The following is a 22,357-nucleotide window of genomic DNA, read 5'->3' on the forward strand; positions in this document are numbered from 1 at the left end:
CTTGGTTGTAAGGATTAATTAATTTGAGTATGCTTTAATCTAGCCTTGCATTTATTTCCAAGGAGATGAGTGCGGTGGTAGCACGCCCGTTGAGTCGAACCTTCGTGAATTTTCTCCCATCTTGAGTTTTATTAAATGAAAAAGGGTTCGGGTTGGCGGGGGTGTTACAGTTGCACTATTCACATACTTTATTTTGATCATAGTTTTTTACTAATATTAAAAACAAAAACGATCGCATAAAATGATTTTAGATTTGTTCTAATGAATATTTCCATAATTTCAACTTTTTATAATTTTTATAAATACTTAATCAGAAATATTAATGGTCAAAATTATACGTTGACAAATATAAAAGTCCAACTGTTATACTTGTTTAGAAATGAAGGTTAGTATTTGACGTTCAAACTATTTTCATAATTTAAAGAGTTTTTTCGATAGTGTATTCCCCTTGCCTCCTATTCCGACCTCTTCTTCCGCCGCTCTCTTTATTTGTCACCAAGATTATCTTAGTAGGAGCCAGGAGGTATCAATTTTGTGTAAATCTTGCCAGTTTTTACGTATAACTGCCATATATTTTAATGGGGAAGCGTAGCAAACGACTCGCAAATAGCGAAGAGCTTGATGAGCTGCCATGGAATTCTTCTCTCCCCAATGACGATCCTTTCTCTGTCTTCACTGCTTCCGACAATCTTGAAGGAGGTTACTTACTTTCATTTCAAATTTTAACTTTATTATATACTAGGGTTTATATTTGATTTTTTTTTTTTTGTTCTTAATAGTCTATGGTGTAGTTGCTATGGAGAACTTCCTAATTCCGAAACAATTTTTGTTTAGGACAATTAACTATTGTATAATTGAATCATAGAAGTTGTAAATATCAGTATCATGGTGAATTTTTATATGCAAATTCTGTTATTTGATACTTCATACAACATTTAGAATTATATATGCTACATTTGTACATGTTCTGAACAAATACGTTTGTAACTAGCCACGGTTCAGTTGTGTTGGTTAACTATTAGTATAAGTGGTTTGAAATGTGGTTTCTGTAATTGTTTGCGCTAGGTTTGCTTACTGTTATGAATTTAAAATGGTGTGTAGGATTTTTATCGCTCGAAGAGATTGATGAGTCTGAGTACAATCTGGTAATCCCTCAATCTGTGGAAGATAGTTTCAAGGAAAAGTCAGGGACATCTCAAAAGGAGAAGAAAAGGAAACGGGTAGATGTCGAAGTTAAAAATGATGATACTGAAATTGAGGCCGATAAAGAGAGTGTAGAGGGTAGTGTTGAGCAAAAGAAGAAGAAGAAGAAGAGAAAGAAGAAGGCGGAGAAACAAGTACAAAAACTGGTGGATGTCGTGGCTAAAGATGATGACATTGAAATTGAGGCTGATGAAGAGATGGAAGAGGCTAATGTAGAGAGAAAGAAGAAGAAGAAGGCGACAAAGAAGAAGGCGGTAAAACAAGTACGGAAACAAGGTGAGTTTACCACAAGCTTGGTTAAAGTTTTGGTACTTCTGACTTCACATGCTTACCTTTAGAGTTCTGGTTAATTTCTTTGGCAATTGGTCCCTGAGTTTACTAGTGATGTTTACACGAGGAGTGTGCTGATTACTTCACTGTTTATAGAAGTATACACCTTTGTGTTTGCTATATTTGTTACTCCCTTTGTCCTGAATTAATGGTCAAATATGCTCTTTTAGGATATCCGAACAAAGCAGTTACCTTTTCTTATCTAGTAATGGCTTATGATCAAATTGTTTAATAAACCTGTACTTAATCAAGTAATATAGAACGGATATAATTGACCCAACTCTTATTAATGACCTTGTTAATTCATGCCATATGTTTGACTATGATGAGGGTCAAATACCGGACGGATCACAAAGCTCTTTTTTTTTGTGTTTTGGGGTTTTGTTTTGCTACAGAAGAGATACATTGACCAGGCAAGTACATAAGGTCAAAGCTTAGGGGAGGGTCTTTGTTGGTCTTATGTACAAATAACAAAACCCTAAGGATACACTTATCCCTTTTAGCAGCTTTGTTGAGGACCTCTAGGAAAGTAGCTTCAGTACTTGTCTTGATTGGCTAGAGGTAGTGTTTGCTTTGACATCCATAGTTTGTAATGTCTGTTTGGAAGGAAAACAGTGGAAATATGAAACAAGAGATATACGACTTTTACTTGTATTGAATCTAATTTAGTATCTATTTTTTGCAGTCTTTTCCCTTGAAAAAAATGATGGAAATATGGATGACATTTTAAATCTCACGATATAGTTGCACTTGTTTCTCTCTTGCTACATTTTTAATGATGCAAAATTCTGTAATCACCTGCTTTTCATCAACTTTCGACATCAAACAAGACATTTTTTTGAAAAATATTTCGTGATTGTAACTTTCAATTGATCTCACATGTTACAAAGATGGTGTTATTTTCAAAATAGATTGTATAGTAAACGATGGGATCTTTTGTGAGCAAATGACACTTTTAACTATGGTGCAGAAAAATCCGCTCTATTAAAAAATAAACTTTCCCTTTGACTCCAACAATTGTCCGATTCCAAAAGTTAATTGAAGGATTCTCTATACTATAATTTTGGACTATAACGAACTGAGTCAAGTGGCGAATTAAATTGTTTAGGCTTTTGTCCTAGTATTCAGTTGTTGCCTTCTGGATTAAACGCCAACTGGAACCCGCCTCTCTATTGATATGGTTCAACTTTAGGAGGAAGATCACGATTACTAAAGTATTTCTTTTTGTTTTCCAAGTTTTGTCTCTTTTAATTATAGTGATAGTTCTAGCTTAGTTTATATCTTACATTAATGGCAAGGGTAAACTTGGAGAATATATAGTTGATATTTGGGTACCTCGCCAAGATGAAAGTCACCTCAATGCATGAAAATCTAGATCCTTGTCATTAGTTCATTTATGTAAAATTGATCGAGTTGAGAAGGATTCATTGCTTACTTAACAACCCCCCCCCCCCCCCCCCCCCAACCAAATTAAAGAGGAAAAGAAATGCATAGGTATCTTATTTCAGATAATTTGTTTTGATGTTAGTTATTGAAACCAACATTGAAAATAGTGAAGAGTTGGTGGATAGAGATGAATTCAATGCATGGCACGAGCTGAGGCTTCATCCACTTCTTATGCAAGCAATATACAAGCTTGGATTTAAGCAGCCAACACCAATTCAAAAAGCTTGTGTTCCCGCTGCTGCGCATCAGGGCAAGGTTTGGACTATTTTGTGAAGTCCTGTAGAATGGATGTGGAACTTGCTACTTATTCTCATTGTGGATTGTAGGATGTTATTGGTGCTGCAGAAACGGGGTCTGGGAAGACACTTGCATTTGGCTTACCAATCTTGCAACGCCTTCTTGATGAGCAAGAAAAAGTGGGTAAGATAATGGTAGAAGATCAGGATGTTGCTCAGAAAATTGCACCAAGAGGCTTGATACGAGCTTTAATAATCACCCCTACAAGAGAACTTGCCCTTCAGGTATTAATTCTAGTGATCACTGCCATCATTCACTTCTTAGTTCTTGTTTTCTTTTTCTGCTTACATGTACTTTCAGAGGTAGTTTCAACCAACCAGAAAAATGGAGGTGCTAAAGTGCAATCAATTATGACCCTTTTTTTTCCTGGAATAGTTTTGGAGGAGTTGCTGCTTTTGAGTTTCTATGCCATTAGGGCTGTCTGATTCTTCTTTGCAGGTATGGGCCTAGGAGATAGTTACTTGGGGTTTTTTCATATGTTGGCTTTAGAGCACTGGTGCTCTGTTCTTGTCGCTCCTTTAGTAAACCATTAAGGGGGCGTTTGGGTTGAGGTATTTAAGAAAGGGTAAGGGAATCAAGTAAGCTAATTCCCTTACTTGATGTTTGTTTGTGTTATTTTATTATTCCCTTTACCCCATCCTTACCCCCAAAGTCCTCTACATCCATTCCCCACCCTCCCCTAAGGTTTCACTTACCCTTTCTTTGACCAACCATTGACCTACCATTGACCAACCATTGACCACCTCCTTTACCACCCACCACTGCTTGACCCCACACCAACACCACCCACCATCACCGAACTGCCACACCTCCACCACCGTCACCGCCAACCACACCTGCCGGAAAACCACCCCCACCCTCGAAAAACCATCGTTAACGCCAACCAGACCTGCCAAAAAATCTTCCACCACCCTCGAAAAACCACCCCCACCCACCCATTACCCACGACCAACCTCGAAAAACCGGAAGATCGCAGGCCGGACTAGAACAACGTGGAGGGAGAGATTGACGTGGAGGGAGAGATCGACGTTTAGGGTTGTCCACTGGCCGGAAGAGAACGACGTTTAGGGTTGTCCACTGGCTGGCAGATTTGAAAGGGGAGGGGGAGATCGCAGGCGCCTGCGGGAGTTCCGGCGTGGTGCGGTGGGATTTTCGGCGGGGCGACAGCGCGGTGGGATCGGAGTTCCGGCGATGCGACAACGCGATGGGAGTTTCGGCGGGGCTCCGGCAAACATGAGAGGGAGGATGGTGGTGGAAGGATGTAAAAGAGGAAAGAGAAAAACAAAAAATTTCAACCAAACAACATTTTTAATCTAAGGGTTTTGCTTTCCTTTCTCCCTCTACCCCTTTCTTGATTCCATTCCCTTACCCTGATGGAAACCAAACGGTCCCTAAGTGGCTTCTGGAAATCCTAGTTTAGGGTTTATTTGTTAAGAAATTATCTAATCTTAGTGGGAATTCTTTGTTGCTAGCCATGTAAAAGAACTTCCTCTCTTCCTTGGTTTGGACCGTAATGACGTCCGTTCCTGATGTTATAGCGACTCAACAATACCAGTCCTTGTCATTTGCACAAACAGAATTGAAACAATATTTCTAGTGGCCTCTTTTCCTTCTGTTCTTTTTCCTTTCACGCTCCTTTCTCTATAATGGTTTCATTTTGTAGAGGGAGCAGTCTTATTTGCCATTAATAAGTCTATACTCTATGGTAATGCCATTAAACTTGACTGGCAAGCTTAGGGTGCCGAAACTGATTTATGACAAATATGGCAACATAAACCTATTATTGATCTCACAGTTGTGAAGGTTAGACACCCCTGCCTCTGTTGCTGGGACCTAGTGGAGAGCTATTTTGAGGACAAGCCATGAAACCAAATGAAATTTAGCACTTACCTGAAAAGAAGAAGCAGTGGCATTCTTAAAGTATGAATTAGCCTGAAGTGTTGGATAGAACATCAGAATTTTTAAATCTCCACCTTACCTGTAATAAGTCAGTGATCGATTGAAATTTGAAGTTGAAGTGCTGGTGGTGATTGCAATTCTGATGAATTGAAGTTGAAGTACTCCCTTTATTAGTTCGTTCTCATAGAAAGTGTAGTGTAATTGAATAAAATTAACCTTCAGTACTTTTTTAATTATCACAGAACTTAGTGTATCTTGTCTGCTGACAGAGCATCAAAAAAGGTCGTAAGTTTATGTTTGGAGTGTGGACAAGTCTCCATATCTGGTAATGCTTTACATATTTGCTTGATAGGTACTAGAGCTTGTTTAGCCTTGTAAAATTTAGTTTTCACATTGTTCTCCTGCTTCCCCTGTCAAAAGGTAAAGGTGACACTACAAGGCCATTTGCTTAACAAACTACTTCATAGGTAGAGGTGGATACAATATTTCTAAACTAAGGGTACAACAAATAAATTAAAAACCTTAACACTGATTAGTATGTTGTGTTGTACAGCCCATAATATCCAATGAACATTACACATGAAACCCATGCATTTGCATCCTGTGGAAAGCAATTGAGTGATTGAATTAATATTTGAAACCTTTCATCAAACAGGAACAAAAAAAAGAGAGAAAATGTGAAGTATGGCAAAAGAATCAGCATAGTACAGCAAATAAATTAAAGGAGGAAATAGTAGGCAGTAAAAACTTGGGCCACAAACAAAAAGCAGTAAGCAAAGTAAAGGAAGAAACAGATAAAATTAGTGCTAGAAAGAGGTTAACTCTTAACTAAAAGAAGACAACCAAAAAGCATACAATGAAGAAGCAGAGCACTATAACCTTTTTTTTTTTTTAATAAAAAAACGAGAAAAGTTTCCTGAGTGATACAACTTCCTTACTTCCTGTCATTAAAACTGCCACTTTATAGATTAAGCAGCTTGACGAGATATCTATTTAATGAAGTCAAAGGTAGACCAAGCAACTGAGACACAAACCCATGTATTTCATGCAGCAATATGTAAAAGAAGGAATGCACTTCTGGTTGCCAATCAAAACCCTCTTAAAGCAATCGCAAAATCACAAGGCCCATCATATATACTCCAAAACAGAGGAAGAGAGAGGTTTCACCATCTGGCTATTGAACAAAAATCAATTTGCCACAACAATTGAATCCCCCCAAACATCATCCTATGAACAAGCCGGGAAAGAGGGAGGTGAAAGCATTTGGATCTTGAAATTTAACTGAGAGGATCTTATTTCAGAAGGAACTTGCGGCATTGGCTAAATTTTATTCAAACGGGTTAAATAAGGTTCTAGGTTTCTGAAGGAGCAAGGAAGGGTTAACTCTCAATCACCATTTTGTCCCCCCCCCCCCCCTCACTCTCTCTCTCTCTCACACACACACAAGCACGCGCGCACACACACACACACACACACACACACACACACACACACACACACACACACACACTCATTCACTCACTCCAATGTCCCCCTTCATTGCTGGCTCACTTGCTTTTCTTCTTAACTTCAACGCTTTAAAGAGGGGGGGGGGGGTTTACAGCTGTACCGCCATGGTGCCATGTACCTATACTTTATCTGCCACTGTTCGTAGATGATACAAACGAGGAAGATCTCTAACATACTGGGCAAATGAACACAACCATCTTAGAAATCTGGAGAGGCATACATCTTTCAACCCTAGATTATATCTCTTGTGGGATGAACTAGTTATGCAGAGTTGGAGAAGCTTGTTGCGGATGCTTTAGCGTAGTATGCCATAGACGGATGCATGCAATTGTTGAAGTGGACCATCAAAGATGCACATCTGCTCTTCTCTCATTACCAAGTTAGTATACGGAAAGTAGGCTTTATTTCTTTATAGAAAGAAAGAAGTGTTCTTCGAAAAGAAGTTCTAACAATGCTGTAATAAGTTCGAGAATAGAGCACGAGAGTATGTGTCATGATATATGATGGGGTATTAATGGGAAGGCCTCAAAAGCTAATCTGCACCAAACTCTAGGAGGCGCCTCATTTACTAGAGACTTTTGGAGGCTTTATCATTCCCATCATGAAAGCTTATTGATGAAAATGTGACCCGTAACATTCTTTTTTGTGCCCTTCCTTCTCCATTGATCCTAGCCATGTCTACAAATTTTTTTGTCAATGTCAAAATCATCACTCTGTGCCTTCTGCAATGTGGCCTCTGGTGTATTGGGTGTACAACGGTATGACTGTGTGAGTATATCAGGTATGCACTATGTTGCAGGTGTATATATGAGGAGAAGTTAATTCCTTCTACCATAGATTTCAACAGTGGTGACTAGCCTACTTTCTTGTTTGTTGTTTGTCAGTTTGGGTTAGTAATTTTTCTCATGGGGTTTGAGCCTTCTTTTGTACGGAGAGCGCAAGAGCAGGACGAAATATCGTGGTTTTTGCTGCAATATCATGACTATACCTACTTTATTAGTCGTTTCCTTGACAACTTCCTTTTTGAAGTGCTATTTTTTTTTGCAGGTGGAAGTACCATCTCAATTAGTGTTGACTAGTTATAATTTAAAGTTGTCTACATCTAGGCCTCCTTAGGGATTCTACATTTCTACTTCATTGGCAGGATTCAAACTCCTGGGTGGTTAATATTGTTTCGTAACTTTTGTCATGGTTGACTTATTGGCTTTGCACTTGTATATGACTTAGTTGGGCTGATAATACAACAATGATTAGATAACCAAGGATGGATGCTGCTGTTTGCAGGCTCTAGAAATATCTACTTTGTCTTCTTTCTCAGCTTTCTGTCCCGGTTTCCTGGTTGAATATTAGCAATTGCCTTGCTCCTCTTATACCTGTTTTGGTTGGTTCGGACAATTTATGGGTCTAGTTCACTAAAGATGTGGGCATCATGAGTCATGACTATTTTGTCTACTTTGAGGTTGGGAGGAGGGTATTTTTTTCAGCTTCATCTACCCATGTGCTTGTTCAAGAGAAGCTTTTGCACCACTTAAACTGCATTCGCCCTTTCCGCTATTGGTAGGGGTCAGTGGGTCACCAATCTTCTTCAGCTCGAAAAAGACTACTCACATTCTGACAGCTAGTGACTTGAAACTCACTACATCAAAAGATTTCTTCAAATAAGAGATTCTGGATGCAATGGTCTCTCCCAGAAAAACAATCAAGATATATGTGCAATCTTACTTTTAGTTAAATAAGGTTCTCTTAAAGTTACAGTGCTAGTTTTTTTTTTTGAGAGAGTAGTGATGGTATTGTTCTGAACTCCAGAGTTATCGCTGAATAATCTATAATTTATTATCCTTTTTTTGGTTTTTCCTGTTGCATTTTCAGGTTACTGATCATCTGAAAAAAGCTGCAACATGTACCAGTTTTCGGGTAGTTCCTATTGTCGGTGGGATGTCAACAGAGAAGCAAGAGAGGCTTCTAAAAGCAAGGCCTGAAATTATAGTTGGCACACCTGGGAGGCTGTGGGAACTTATGTCAGGAGGGGACAAGCATCTTGTTGAGGTATCTTTGCATTTATAGTGGTGATACATGGACAATATCTGTAGAAAACCTTGAAGTTGGTCAACTGTATCTTTGTTGCCTTGGTTGCTTACTGCATGCAACTGACTAGAGCTCCTTTATATCATATATGCTTCATGCAGTATGTTCAGGCCTCTATTTTAGTTTTACGTTTGTGCATAGCTAGAGTTTTCACATAAGTGATTAGCTGAAATCTGGCTGTTGGACATACTCTGTTTGTCCCTTACAGTTTCAGTTGGCACTTTACAGGCTGCATTGGGCATATTTGACCAGCAATTCCTCTTAAATTATTTGGATTAACATTTTCTATTATAACTACAGAAGAAAAAACAAAGATGCTATCTCAAAAACCAATTTAACGTCTCGAAAGTTACTATTTTTTGAAGAAAATGATGGTCAAAGTTTTGTTAGTTTTCCAGTCGATAGTCAAATGATACTGTTAATGCAAGACTGAGGTAACTGTCAATATTTTTTGTATTATTGATTCACATTCCAGTTTGCTTCCTTATTGATGGGTGTGCTTGTTTTTTTTTTTTTTTTTTTTTATGATTTTAATTATCAAAATGTGTGCATGCACAGACCTTAACCTGGTTTGGTGCTTTTTGGAATTTCTTTATTGTTTTAGCAAACTTCATGCCTTGGGGTAAACCTGAGCACAACTCTTATGATGATCCAAACTGTTGCAAGATGATTTGATGAGGCGAAATTGTCTGTAATAATAAACATAAGAAAGCAGAATCTGGCACTGGTAGGGCAGGGTGAATTGTATCAATTGTAGGAGTCAGTTCCTATGTTACACACCTTTCTCATCTGTTCTTGTGATTCGATGTTTCTAATTTGATGTGAAAGGACTTTAGAAGATTTGGTGCCTTGAGAAAGATTACAAGAGTGTTTTGCATAAAGTTGAACTTTATTAAAGGGGAATGCATGTGTTGATAATATTGTTGGGGTGATGGTTGGACAAAAAGAAGATAAATTTCAAATAAAGTAATGTTTCAGTGAATTATAGTGTGTCATGAACTCTCCCCTGCTTCCCAAAGAAAGTTGTGTTTTGAACACAATTTCTTTTCACTGAGGAAACAGTTTTTCTTTCCATATGCTTTATTAAATTGATGAGATTTGTTGTCCAAGAGTAATAGTGAATCTGAAGGGATAACCGGATGAGAAATAGTGGAATTGAGGAAGAAACATGATATTTGCTTCCTCTTGATGTTCATAAAAGATTTCTAGATCTTCTCTTTCTTGCGTGTTTGGAGGTGGGCATAGCTCCACTTCAATTTTTTCTCTCCATCTCCCTGCTTATTTTAATTATTAAGAGATGATTCTAGAATCCAACTCTCTTTTATATATTTCTGTTTTGATTAAATTACAAAAGGCTCTGGTACTAAGTACTAGGTAACCATGTAAAATAAGGTCTCCTTTTTGCACTGCCAGAGATTAACTAGAATCTTGGTCTTGTATTTGCAGTTACATTCATTATCGTTTTTTGTGCTGGATGAAGCAGATCGGATGATAGAGAATGGACATTTCCATGAATTACAGTCTATTATTGACATGCTTCCTGCAGCTAGTCCAGCTATGGAAAAGCATCCCCAGGATGTGCAGAACTGCTCGACTGTCTCTATCCTCCAGAGGAAGAAACGGCAAACCTTTGTGTTTTCTGCAACAATTGCACTATCTCTTGACTTCCGCAAAAAGTTAAAACGGGGAACTCTTAAATTGAAGCAGACATCAACTGGTGGATTGTCATCCTTGGAAGCTTTATCAGAAAGAGCAGGAATGAGACCTGATGCTGCAATTTTTGATTTGACCAATGAATCAATAATGGCTAGAAATCTTGTGGAGTCCTTTGTTGAGTATGTTTTCTTTCTCATATGCTTGAGTAAATGTTGATGTCAATTGGTCGGATATGGATCCATATCTATTCCACCCACATCCATTCTCCGATCCTATAATTTCTGTTATAAACTTACAACTGAGCTATTGCCTATTACCCTGAACCATCTGCAATACTTTGTAACTTTATGCAATTTTCCCCCCTTCATACTAAATAATGTAGTTATTGTTATATACATGCCAAATGTTTCATACTTTGAAATTTAAGCTCACCTTGCAAATTACTGACAGAAAATATAAAAATTTAATCTGAAAACAAAGATTAACAAGTACATAGGGAAAATGCTATATAGATGTCTGGGCTGTTGTGGTGGTTGGTCTATCTACTGAAATAGGAGGCTCGACCTGAGATCTATACTTTTACCTGAACAAATAAAAAGGGAAAATGCTGTTTGCACTCCCACAATTCCTCTTCCTCTGCCACTTGTGTCAATACTGGAGTGCAGCAAAACTTTTCTGGATTTCAAATAGAAATGTTGATGGTTTTGTTTGCAAAAACCTTATAACTCTTACGACCCGTTTGATAGGCTGTAAGCTTGTGACATTTGGTGGTATTGGTAATGAATGTTGTGTAATTTTGTTAGGAGTTCCATTTTAATGGACATGGATGTGCTTGTCCAGCCTAAACATCTCTTTTTCTTCATAAAGCTTCACTACCATACATCAGTACTTAGATGGTGGTATTGAGTGGATGGAAATTTGTGAACAAAAAATGCATGTTTGGGGATGGAGTTTCATTACCTTGGATTTTGAAATGGAACTTCTCTTACAAATTTACACTACTGTTCATCACCGTTACCGCCATTAATTACTTTACCAACTGCTTTTAATGAACAAATTCCTATGAAAAATTCCTATGAAAAATTTGTAATTTTGAATCACTGAGGTTACTGAAGTGAGGAGCTACTATTAAGATAGCTTAACGATTTTTTAGCAGGGGGGTTTAGGTTATACGTGTATGCAAGGATTAGCTAAAGTTATTTCAAATATTAAAATATGGATATCCAGTGCATGAATAAATGGGTAACAACAGCACCCATATCTGATCTGAAATTTTTATATCCATCACCAAATTGATTATTGGAAATGTATTTGCAGATCCTTTTAATTTTGGAATTTGGATGGGTGAATGCTCTATAGTTATGGGCATCCTTGAGTCTAAATCTCTGAATTGTGGCTCTGCAGAAGACTTCAGTGCTTGAATGCAAGCTTTATTCTCACTTGGTTGCTTTCTTATGAGAGTATGAGACTGGTGCTTGCGATAGACCCAGGACCTTTTGGATCGTTTTTGAATCCTTGTTAGATTTCAAGCATTGTGCTTTCTTATGTCACTGTTATAATTATGCTTCAGTGCTTGAATGCAAGCTTTATTCTCACTGTTAGCATTGTGGCTCTGCAGAAGACTTCAGTGCTTGAATGCAAGCTTTATTCTCACTTGGTTGCTTTCTTATGAGAGTATGAGACTGGTGCTTGCGATAGACCCAGGACCTTTTGGATCGTTTTTGAATCCTTGTTAGATTTCAAGCATTGTGCTTTCTTATGTCACTGTTATAATTATGCTAAAATCTATCCTATAACAGGTGTAGCGATGAAGACAAGGATGCCTACTTGTATTACATTCTGTGTGTTCACGGTCAAGGCCAAACAATTGTTTTCTGCTCGTCAATTACTGCGTTACGCCATGTTGCTGCTCTTTTACGCACCCTTAACGTCAAAGTTTGTGTCCTTCATGGTGAGATGCAGCAGCGTGCTCGCTTAAAGGTCAGTTTCAGTCCTTCTGAAGTTTTCTTATCTTCATCGATGCTGTCATTTTGTTACTTTGGCTGATACTGTCAATGGCTCCAAATCTAAGATTTTTTGTTAATTGTGGTAGAAGATCCTTTTTTTTACCCTTCCCCCCTTCAATATTAGGTATATGTAGTTTGCTGTTTATCAAGGGGCTAGTGCTGTGAGTTTCTGGTTGCTTGACTCGTAAGTGTATCCTGAGTTTGATGCCTGTCATCCCCTCCTTCCACATCAGCTTTAGGCCTTTCTTGTTGCCTTTGTCTCCAAATAAGTATCTTGCATTTTTGTCTTGATGCTTCTATGTTATTAAGCAAGAATCAAAGGAGTCTTGGTGTGTGTAGTTCTCATACTAATCTAGTAAATATTTTCAATGAGTTAATTATTTTGATGGTTCAGATATCCCAGACATATTAATGTTATTGGCTTAAAAGCTGGGTTGATAATCGGTAGACCTTGATAGATCCTATTCCAGAGTGCAATGGTCTATGCAGCTCTAATGCAAGTGTTGGATCATTTGGGTGGAGAAGCAGATAAAAGATCCCTTGTATGCCACTCCTTCCCTCTTTTTTGTAATGGGCTGTTATGTTTCGATCAACATTTGAAAAATTAACTGCTCAACCACCTACTAGGGAAGGAGTGTCCTGCAGGACATGCTGAAAGCTCATGATGCTTTGGCTAGCTGAAGGGATTGTTTAAAATGATCAGAGCATGTAGTTCAGCCCTACTTGGGATGACGGTCACATTTCCTATTAAATTGAAGGGAAGATCTTTCTTTGAAGACTAGCAACTTTTTCCTTTGCAAAGATCTTTAGAGTTGCAAATTTCAGTTTTTGTTTCTAAAATCTCTTTAAATAAACCAAATTTAATCTAATACCCTCTTTATTCACCTTTTTTCTTTTTGTTAACAGCGAACCAAACTGCATTAGATCTCTAAGTTATTTCTTGATATATTGCTTTGGTTTTTGTGTTACCATAATTTGTTGTATGAAAATTGCGTTTCTGCATGTCTATGTTCCCAGTGCTAACATAAGACTTCAGCTAAACATTATAGGAGTTATCAACTTATCATTATGGTCTAGATGTGTATGAACCCACATGGCACAGTATCAGGACTCCAGTGCTTGTAATGAAGCTTTCAGGGTTTGAGATAGTTTTGTGCTTTTTAGGTGCTGTGTAGTTCTCCATGCCTCGACTCTCAAGACAGATCTATAAGACACTTATCATTGGCTGATTATATTTATAATCTTTATATGTTAACAGTTGCATGGAGGTTTACAGTATTTGTTGCAGTAATGGTGATGCAGTAGGTGGAAACATCATAGGTTATCTACTACCTTGGAACCTTTTTTTATTTTTTATATTATGGGTTGCTGGTCTCTGTTTACCGTTGTGCTGTACGCCTGTACGTGAAGGAGATGTGGAGTCTTGAGGAATTGGTGTTGTCATTGGGTTAAGTTATGGTGTGATGATCGATGAGAACTACCCTCAAGTATATGCTACCTTTGAATTGGGCATGCAGTATTAGAACAGTGGAAGCAGCCAGATGACACTACGCAGCAGGCGCTGTCAAGATTGTCTTCTGGTAACATAGGGAACTGTTGAGCAAGTCTTCAGGTTCTGCATATATATATATCATTTTTTTTTTTGGGGGGGGGGAGAGGGGTAGAGGCAGCCAGATGACGCTATTGACTGCAGCTAGATGCAAGAGTGGCTCCGCATATAATTTTGGCAGGGTGTATTAATGTGTATGCCAATATCGAAAGAGTTTTTCGAGCTCTTGGAGGGAATTTTGGTTTTAAGTCCTTCCTGGTTAGGGGATCTAATTCTGTACACTGATGTTAGGCAAAATGTAGCTTTGAGCTATAAATCTGTAAGGCTTCATTGCTTGTAGTGTCCATTTTTTATGCTTATATATGTTGTTTTGCTGTGATCTTATAAAGGTTGCTTCACCCCGGATGTCAGTAGTTCCTTTTATGCATTTTTGTTTGTTGTCATGGGTTTGAGGAGGGGATAGAGGGGGTTTTCAGTTTCTATCTTTTGTGCTTTGTACTTCGTACTTCTGAATTTATTATTGCATGCCACCTATAATTCAGGAATCAGGTTGGGACAGATTGAGTACAGAGTACTTCACTGTTTGGTAGACCTTCCTAATCATATTGGTTTGTTGAAAAGGTGTATAGTCGATTCTTAAGATTTTATTGATATTTCATATTATCTGGATGTGCTGCTGATAATAAGGTGTAATAGAATAGCTATATAGAATTCTTTTTTTATATCCTTTATTTTTTAGTGTTTTTCCCCCCTCCCTTTTTTCCCCTTGGTCGGAGGGGCTTGTTGTCTTGATTACATTGTGGAATTGAGTGATAGATAAGAGTTTGATGCCTGATGGATACTTAATCAGTAATTTATGTACTCAAAAAGTTTGTTTTGATACTGTTTTTCACCGAGCTTTGAATACAGGCCCTTGATCGCTTTCGCGAGAGTAAAAATGGAATACTTGTTGCTAGTGATGGTGCTGCCAGAGGACTAGACATACCTGGAGTTCGTACTGTTATCCATTATCAGCTTCCACATTCAGCAGATGTAACTGAAACAAAATTTTCTAGCCTCAATTGTGAAATTTCTCTTTTCAATTAAATTTGCTAATCTAGTGTCACTTTGCTCTCTTAGGTATATGTCCACAGAAGTGGACGTACTGCTAGAGCTTCTACTGATGGATGCAGTGTTTTACTGGTCTCGTCAAATGAAAGATCAAAGTTTGCCTCTTTGTGCAAATCCTTTAACAAGGTCCAGTACTTTCAAGGCCTTTTCTTCTCACATAGCTTGTGTGCTTACTATTTGATCCCATTTAGAAATGTGAGGTGTACTTGGTCTTTTTGAATGTGAGATCTATTACAATTTGTTTGACAGAGATTTCTGGAATGCTTTGTGTTCTGTAGGTTTTTTGTTTTTGTTTTTGTGGTTTGATCTAAAATGGTGCACGTTTAAATAAATAGCTGTTTCAAGAAGTGACCTTTTAAGTACATCTTGGTCTATGTCAGCAAGAAAGTGAAGTCCAAGTAAGGAAAAAAGAAAGAGTAAATTAAAGAGAAATATGCTTTTATACCAAGTAGCTCATGCAGTTCACCATCTTTTTTTACTGGTTTATCTCATTGTTAATGTTGTCCAACATACGATAGAGCACTCGATTCATTATAGCTTATCTAAAAATCAAAATTCCTCCATTGCGCCCCTGAAATGTGCAAGATACATCATTTACTTTTTTTCTGCCAGATATGCAGTTAAGAATAATCTAGCATTACAAGAGGATTATCTGATTTGTTCAGTGTGCTCTAATTGAGGCCTCGCCTCTGTTGCTAAGTTGGATTTTCAACTTGGAGAAAGAACTAATTCTTATTTAGGGAATGAATTATTCAATTATATATTCCGTGGTTGGTTAAAATGAGCCTTGTATCTTAATTACACTTGCTTAAGATAATAAAAGGCATGATGTTACTCCTGGATCCTTAGAGGTCTGCATATAGGTTTTTATCTGATGTAGGAAGCAGATTATCACATTGTCTTTATATATTTAAGTAAAAGCTTTTTAGAGGCTGGGCTTTTAGTTTTGTCAATTCAAATTTCAACGTACTTATTAGATCGTTGATGTCTCTTACTTATTGGGAAGTCGCTGGGGTAATCTTGCTGTAGATCAAGGGTCTGATGGAAATACCTCTTTGTTATTGCAAGGACAAAGGAATTTAGACCAGATCCCCTCATATCTCACCTTGGGTACAACTACAAGCCTCTTGAAAGGTGTTAGGTATTGATAATGAAAAAGAAAAAGATTTGCCCAACAAAGCTGTTATTTACTTATTTTTGCATGGGGTAAAAAAAAGAAGACAAAAAGAGTGTTAGAATTGCAAGTCTAATTTATGCCATATTGTGTTCCAAACTAGTGCATCAAAGCAGTTCAACTGGCTTCCCATCCTCAAGTGCTCCATGATTTGCCTCATAGTGATATACTATGATTACCTTATATTTTTTATAGCTGATTGGTGGCAGCTGCTGTGACTGGAAGATATACGAGTTCCTTTCAAAAGATTGGTAATATTTAGATTAAGTCTGCTGGCTTACATATTTTGTCATATATGCAGGATACTCTTCAGCGTTTTCCGATTGAAAGCTCTTATATGCCAGAGGTTCGGAAGCGGTTATCTCTTGCTTGTCAAATAGATAAGATTTCACGGAGAGAGTCAAAGGTAACTTTTCTTTTGCTAGTGTTACACTCCCATTTGCCTGAAGATTGTAGGTCGGATGATTATTTATTGTATTGAATTTCATACACCTTGATGATGCACCAAGTAATGGCATCTCATGTTCAAAGGTTAGGGGTGTAAGTGGATTGGACTTTGCCAAATCCAAATCCAGTCCGAAGTTTTTTGGACTCGAGAAATTGAGTCCAAGTCTGATCCAAATATTTTTTGAGTCCACTCCAGTCCAATAATTTTTCTTGAGTCCGGATCAAGTCCATTCCAGTCCAGTTATTATAAATTTTTTCTCCGATTTAGATTCAATAATTCACAACGTTTTCTCATAATTGAATTTGAAAAATTAAGCTCATTATATCCATTCCATAAAATAAGTCACATACATCTTTTACATTATATATATAAATATTAATATATATATATATATATAAATATTAATTAAAATATATATCATATATGAAAATATATTTGGACTGGACTGGACTTATTGGACTCTAAAGGGTTGAGTCCAAATCCAGTCCGAAAATATTTGGACTCGAAAATTTGAGTCCGAGTCCAATCCAAAAAATTTTCAGTCCAGTCCGACAAGTTTGGACTGAACTGGATTGGACTCCGGACACCCCTATCAAAGATGTTGGCTGAGCAATGAAGTTGGAACTTTTTTATGTGTATGTTCTTGATTCAGAAAGCACATCTGTAAATCTTTGATTAGTGGATGTTCTTCACTTAGGTAGTTACGTCTTAAGTGAGTACCTTTGTTGCTTCTGATTAACTGGGTGCAATTAGGAGACTGAACTAGAGTCGAGCAAATTTCTTGCGAAAGTCTCTGGAGTCGGATTGTTACCATATTTATTTCAGTGAGATAAGTCTAGGTGGTTGGCGCTTGGAGGTTTATGTCGTAGGTAAGGAGTAAGGACCACCTTGTTGATTCTCAATGTCACCAAGTTCAGATGTTTGGTATATGGAATTATGCCTTTGCTAGCTACCACGTTACAATGCTGTAATTTCAGTGCTCTTAATCGCGGAGAGGAAGCTACTTTACTGTTGAAGATAAGCCTTTGTCTTTTTCGGTTTTTATTTCCCCTTTGTGCTTTTTTTTCCGAATCTGGTAATTGCAGTTATGACAATTCCGCTGATTTGTTGTTAGATTTGTACGTGATGTCATATTTAGACATATCATTTAGCATCCCGATGGACTTGTAATTTTGGTTGCTGAGTGGCACAGAAAGTTGCAGTTTAGTTACTGTTCTTTGAGTACCTTAAGATCTTTAGTTGTGGCTTTTACATATTGCATACTTCATCCACAGTATATCTGCTGTAGGAAAAAGTAAAAGAGAGCTGGATCAAAAGGAATGCTGAGTCAATAGGGCTAGATGTCGAGGAAAATGACAGTGAAGAAGATAGAGTTAACAATTGCAGGCACAAAAAATCTACCTCCATGCGTATGAAGAAACTTCAAGAGGTAGCACCATCTACTAATCGGTGTTTACTGTTATCCTTTGGTTGGGCATGCAGGATTTTAGTACTATGATGTTCACTCACTAATGCAATTTTACATCGTTTTACAAGGCGGCATTTAATTTCTGAGATTTACATTGCTCACGAAGTGCATGTTGCTTTGAAACTGCAGGAGCTCAATATGCTGTTATCACGTCCACTGCAGCCAAAGTCCTTTTCACATCGCTTCTTGGCTGGGGTAATAACTTGTTGACATTTTTTCTTGCTCTTGTTATCTTGTTTTCCATGAGTGGTTTTGAATGTTTGGTAGCATGCATGTCTCCTGCCACTTACTTGTTCTAGTACGTACATGCTGTATATGATGGGTTTGATGTGGAAATTGGAATGTACAAGGATTCATCTTTTTTCTGTCTGTGGTTCGAAAATACGGTTTTTGGTTGCGGTAACTGGAACGGTCACGGTTTTGCTGGAATGGAACGGATATGCTTATCGCGGACCACGTCATGGTTGTGGTGTACTTTGTAAAAGATTTCCCAGATTTTCTTATGAATAATAAAAAGAATCCTCAGTCTTATGAAATTTTTGAACCTTTTTATTTAGAAATAAAGATAATAGGAAAATTTAGAATATAGAGAAAATAGAAAGTTAGAAGGACTGAAGCTGTAGCGTGAGAAAGTAAAGTCTTAAATGCAGCACAATTCAGTAGATCCCACAACAAGAAAGAGAGAAAAAAGAATTAGTAATTTAGTAGACCACACCTTAAGAAAGAGGAAAACAATAAAAAAAAAATTACAGTTGCTACAGCTGGCACAACCTACTGGAAGAAAGGGAGTTAAAAAGTTATTTTTTATTTATTTGTAAGGTAGGTAAGATGAAAGACTAATGAAGGGGAAGGTATATCCAGCCACCTTGGAAGTGGGGGGAATGATAAAGGGAACCTTTACCACTAAGCCAACCTTTGCTTGGTAGTTAAAAAGTTAATGGCATCTAAAGAAGCTGAAACAAAAAGCAACGAGTAGAGAGAAACATAAAATTATGTGAGAGAAAACAGATTGCCGACAAAGAAAGTTCACCGTCGACGACTCGCGACCACCACCAGCATCCGACTATGCTTGAAATAACTGCCAAAGGCTCTCCAGTCACATCGTCCATACTTTTCTATTCCTTCAGTGCAGTAACTTAACGATGATGCTAGAGGCGGTGGAAATAAAATACGGAAGATTCAGGCTCGACGCAGTGGATAACGTGCGATTTGGATGCGATGTGGACATGCGGTCATATTGTCCTAGATTTTGGACTAAAATGGTAAGGCGATATGAAGTAGGAACCTGCGAATACCGGTCCTGCAACATCGAAAAACATTACAATACGGCCGAAACGGAACAGCCGTATTTTGACACCATGCTTCCGTCATTGGAAGGCCGGATATGGTGTATCAAAGGGAAATTTGCCTTTCCTAATGATTAGAGATTGATCTTTTGAGAGTCACTTTAGTATTAATTTTAAATGCTATATCTAATGAGACTCGATGCTGCATATGTGGTGTGAATCAATAATCGTGATACAAATTTTTAAATTGCTCGTGACATATTTGCAGAGTTATGCATGTTTGTGTCAAACTTAAATGTCCAAGTTTCTGTATCCATGCTGGAGTGTCAAATTTTTGATATAGGTACTTACTTAAAACGAAGAGGCTATGTAACCATTACCTATGGCTATGATTGTGTTTGGCAAATCCTGGAGGCTTAGTGTCACGGTCCAAGTGTTGGCTCTCGAAGGTGTTAGTGAAAAGTAAAACACTTGCTTTATCGGCGACAAGAGCGTGAGTCTGGCATCTGCCGAACGCTTGTGTACACAAGTAGAGGTCCATGATGATGAAAGATTGAAAGGAGGACTTCAGTGGTTGGGATGCTTTAACGTGAGTGCGATACCATAGGGTTGAGGGAATAACAACAATTTAAATATGAAAGCAGGGTGCAAAGTTAGGATTTCATTAATGATTACCCTATTAAGAGGCTTAAAAGAAAGAGTTGTTTTTCCCCAGTGAACACCGAAATGTATACAACAGAAACATAATAATGTGACTAAAGTTTGCACCAAGTTATGCCAAGGGTCAAGCACACGAAGTTTCCAACAAGGATCCTAAAGGGCCTAGAAACACATGTAAGTAAAGCCAGAAAGCATAAAGAGAAACATAAAACATGCAAAGCTTGGCTGAACTCTAACACTTAGAAACATTGTGGAGGCTTAGAAGGTTTCTAGGAATTCAATTTTGTATACAGTCGTCGTGTATTATGCTCTGTGTCTCTTTTTTCTATATAATTTATTGACTCTCTAATTGTTATTTCTAGGCTGGTGTTTCCCCAGTCCTGCAACATCAACTGGAAAAGCTAACTCAGCAGAAATCTGGTGGTGACAAAGGCTTAGTGGATCATGACAAGAAATTAGTTGTTATTGGTCAGGATTGTGTGGAGCCGCTCCAGGCGCTTCTTCGGGCTGGTCCTGAGGTAATGTGCATGTTTGAGATCTAACACTACTGCACTTATCGTAAGTAGTGTGCATTGTGACATGACTTTCCATTTTATCAACCTGATATTCAAGTCCAGATTTGAATCAGATGTTATGCTCCAGCCAGTTATATTTCTAATTGTGCTGTGGTATTGTTGACATTGGTCATCTTTGATTTTCAACTGTGGGATTATTTAAGTATTGAATTGAAAAGAAAAAAAAGCACTAATTGGTGATGGAGATGTACAACATTTACAACAGGACGTCCCATGTTGAAAACAAAGACACTTGTAAGTTATAACCAATTTCAATATTTTCGACCTTGTACCAAATGAGCCGGTAATGTCTTGGGCTTATCTGGATTAGTATATTGATCAAAAGGTTACATCATAGATTATGTTGAAGCTTTTTGAATTGCGTAGGCATATCTGTTTGGCTTAATGGGTATTGTTTGGCATTTGCTCCTTTTATTTCTAAGCTTTCATTTACTTGTATGGATTTCTATTTGTAATAAAATGGACTAGCAATATTCAAATGTCTTGGTTTTCCTCACCTTAGGATGCGCAATTTCTTTCAGCTATTTGTAAGTCCTGCTTGGAGGGCTATATAATGTCAATTGGACATTAAACAGTTTTCATATCTATATCCTCGTGCAGGTGCGCATGGATTTCAATGAGCTTGCAGAGAAGCACCGAGACATGGAGAAGTTGCGGAGAAAAAGAAAAGAGGCTAAAAAACGTATACTTTCTTTCCTCTATTTGTTCTGTGATGCCTTGTTCACTCTTTGTAACGACTTGATTATCATAAATCCTTCAGTGGGATGTTTGATTTACGGTGCTCTGCTTCATACTTGCAGGTCAGAAAGAGCAAAAGAGAACGGAGAAGAAAAGGCTAAAACAAGCCTAGTAGAGATAATTGGGAAGCAGAGAGCAAATGATAGCAAAATTTTGTTAGCTAGTAGTCCAGTACTATATTTGTAACATTTCGTTTGCTTCACTAAGAGTAGAATTATAAGAAAAATAGGCCTGCTCACATTATAAACAGATGTGAGTGAGTCTTTATTTGAATGGACCCTAATGTTAATAGGAAACCTCCCTTATATTAACTTACCTTCTTAACGGGTACTATTGACGTATCATTTCTTAGTACCTTATGTCATCTGCTTCGTATGGGCACCTGTGAAGGCATTTTTAGTTGGCGTGGAGCATGAGGCTGGGAAATGGTCGTGTGCTTTGCCTTTCCCGGTTGTTTCATGATTGAAGCTCCCCGTCTCCTGGCGGCATTTGCTTGTCAGTGGGTTCCTAGCTTGAACCATTTGTTTTTTTTTTTTTTTTTTTTTTGATGCAAAAGAGTGGAAGACCATGATTACAGCCTAAGAAAGAAGCCAAGTAACAAGAGTGGTGGCAACACCAACAACGTCCTCATGGAGGAGGGCTAAAGAGGATCGCGGTGAATCATAAAAAAAATCCACCTTTCTTCCAAAGTCACCTCAATGTTAGCTAGTCAATTTGCAACCTTATTGCCTTCACCATAGCAATGCAAAAAAGAAAAATTACAACCAAAAGAATGAATCAGCCTGCGACAATTGTTTAATAAGTGAATACGTTTACCCCCATGATAGTCTATTTTTTTGATTGATTTTTGGATGCGGATCATGTGAATACATATACTTCCTCTATTTCTTTTTACTTGCAACAGTTTGACTTTCACGT

General features: G+C 37.8%; 1 protein-coding gene across 2 annotated transcripts; it reads left to right on the top strand.

The window, feature by feature from the left end:
- Positions 1-403: 403 nt before the first annotated feature.
- Positions 404-21,750, top strand: LOC104906840 (DEAD-box ATP-dependent RNA helicase 13). 2 transcript variants are annotated; one of them, XM_010695665.4, is made up of 15 exons: positions 406-699; positions 1,102-1,479; positions 3,062-3,234; positions 3,306-3,500; positions 8,554-8,730; positions 10,216-10,604; positions 12,225-12,405; positions 14,890-15,012; positions 15,100-15,216; positions 16,566-16,670; positions 18,001-18,141; positions 18,310-18,375; positions 20,489-20,644; positions 21,302-21,383; positions 21,502-21,750. In XM_010695665.4, the coding sequence occupies exons 1-15, from the start codon at positions 579-581 to the stop codon at positions 21,549-21,551; spliced, it is 2,454 nt and encodes an 817-aa protein (XP_010693967.2). In that variant the 5' UTR covers positions 406-578; the 3' UTR covers positions 21,552-21,750. The 2 variants fall into 2 exon arrangements, with proteins under 2 accessions (XP_048497465.1, XP_010693967.2); XM_048641508.2 differs by lacking the exons at positions 18,310-18,375; positions 20,489-20,644; positions 21,302-21,383; positions 21,502-21,750 and having other exon boundaries at positions 404-699; positions 17,987-18,092.
- The last annotated feature ends 607 nt before the right edge of the window (positions 21,751-22,357 follow it).

Source organism: Beta vulgaris, chromosome 3 (genome assembly GCF_026745355.1).
Source record: "Beta vulgaris subsp. vulgaris cultivar EL10 chromosome 3, EL10.2, whole genome shotgun sequence".
Lineage (NCBI taxonomy): Eukaryota > Viridiplantae > Streptophyta > Magnoliopsida > Caryophyllales > Amaranthaceae > Beta > Beta vulgaris.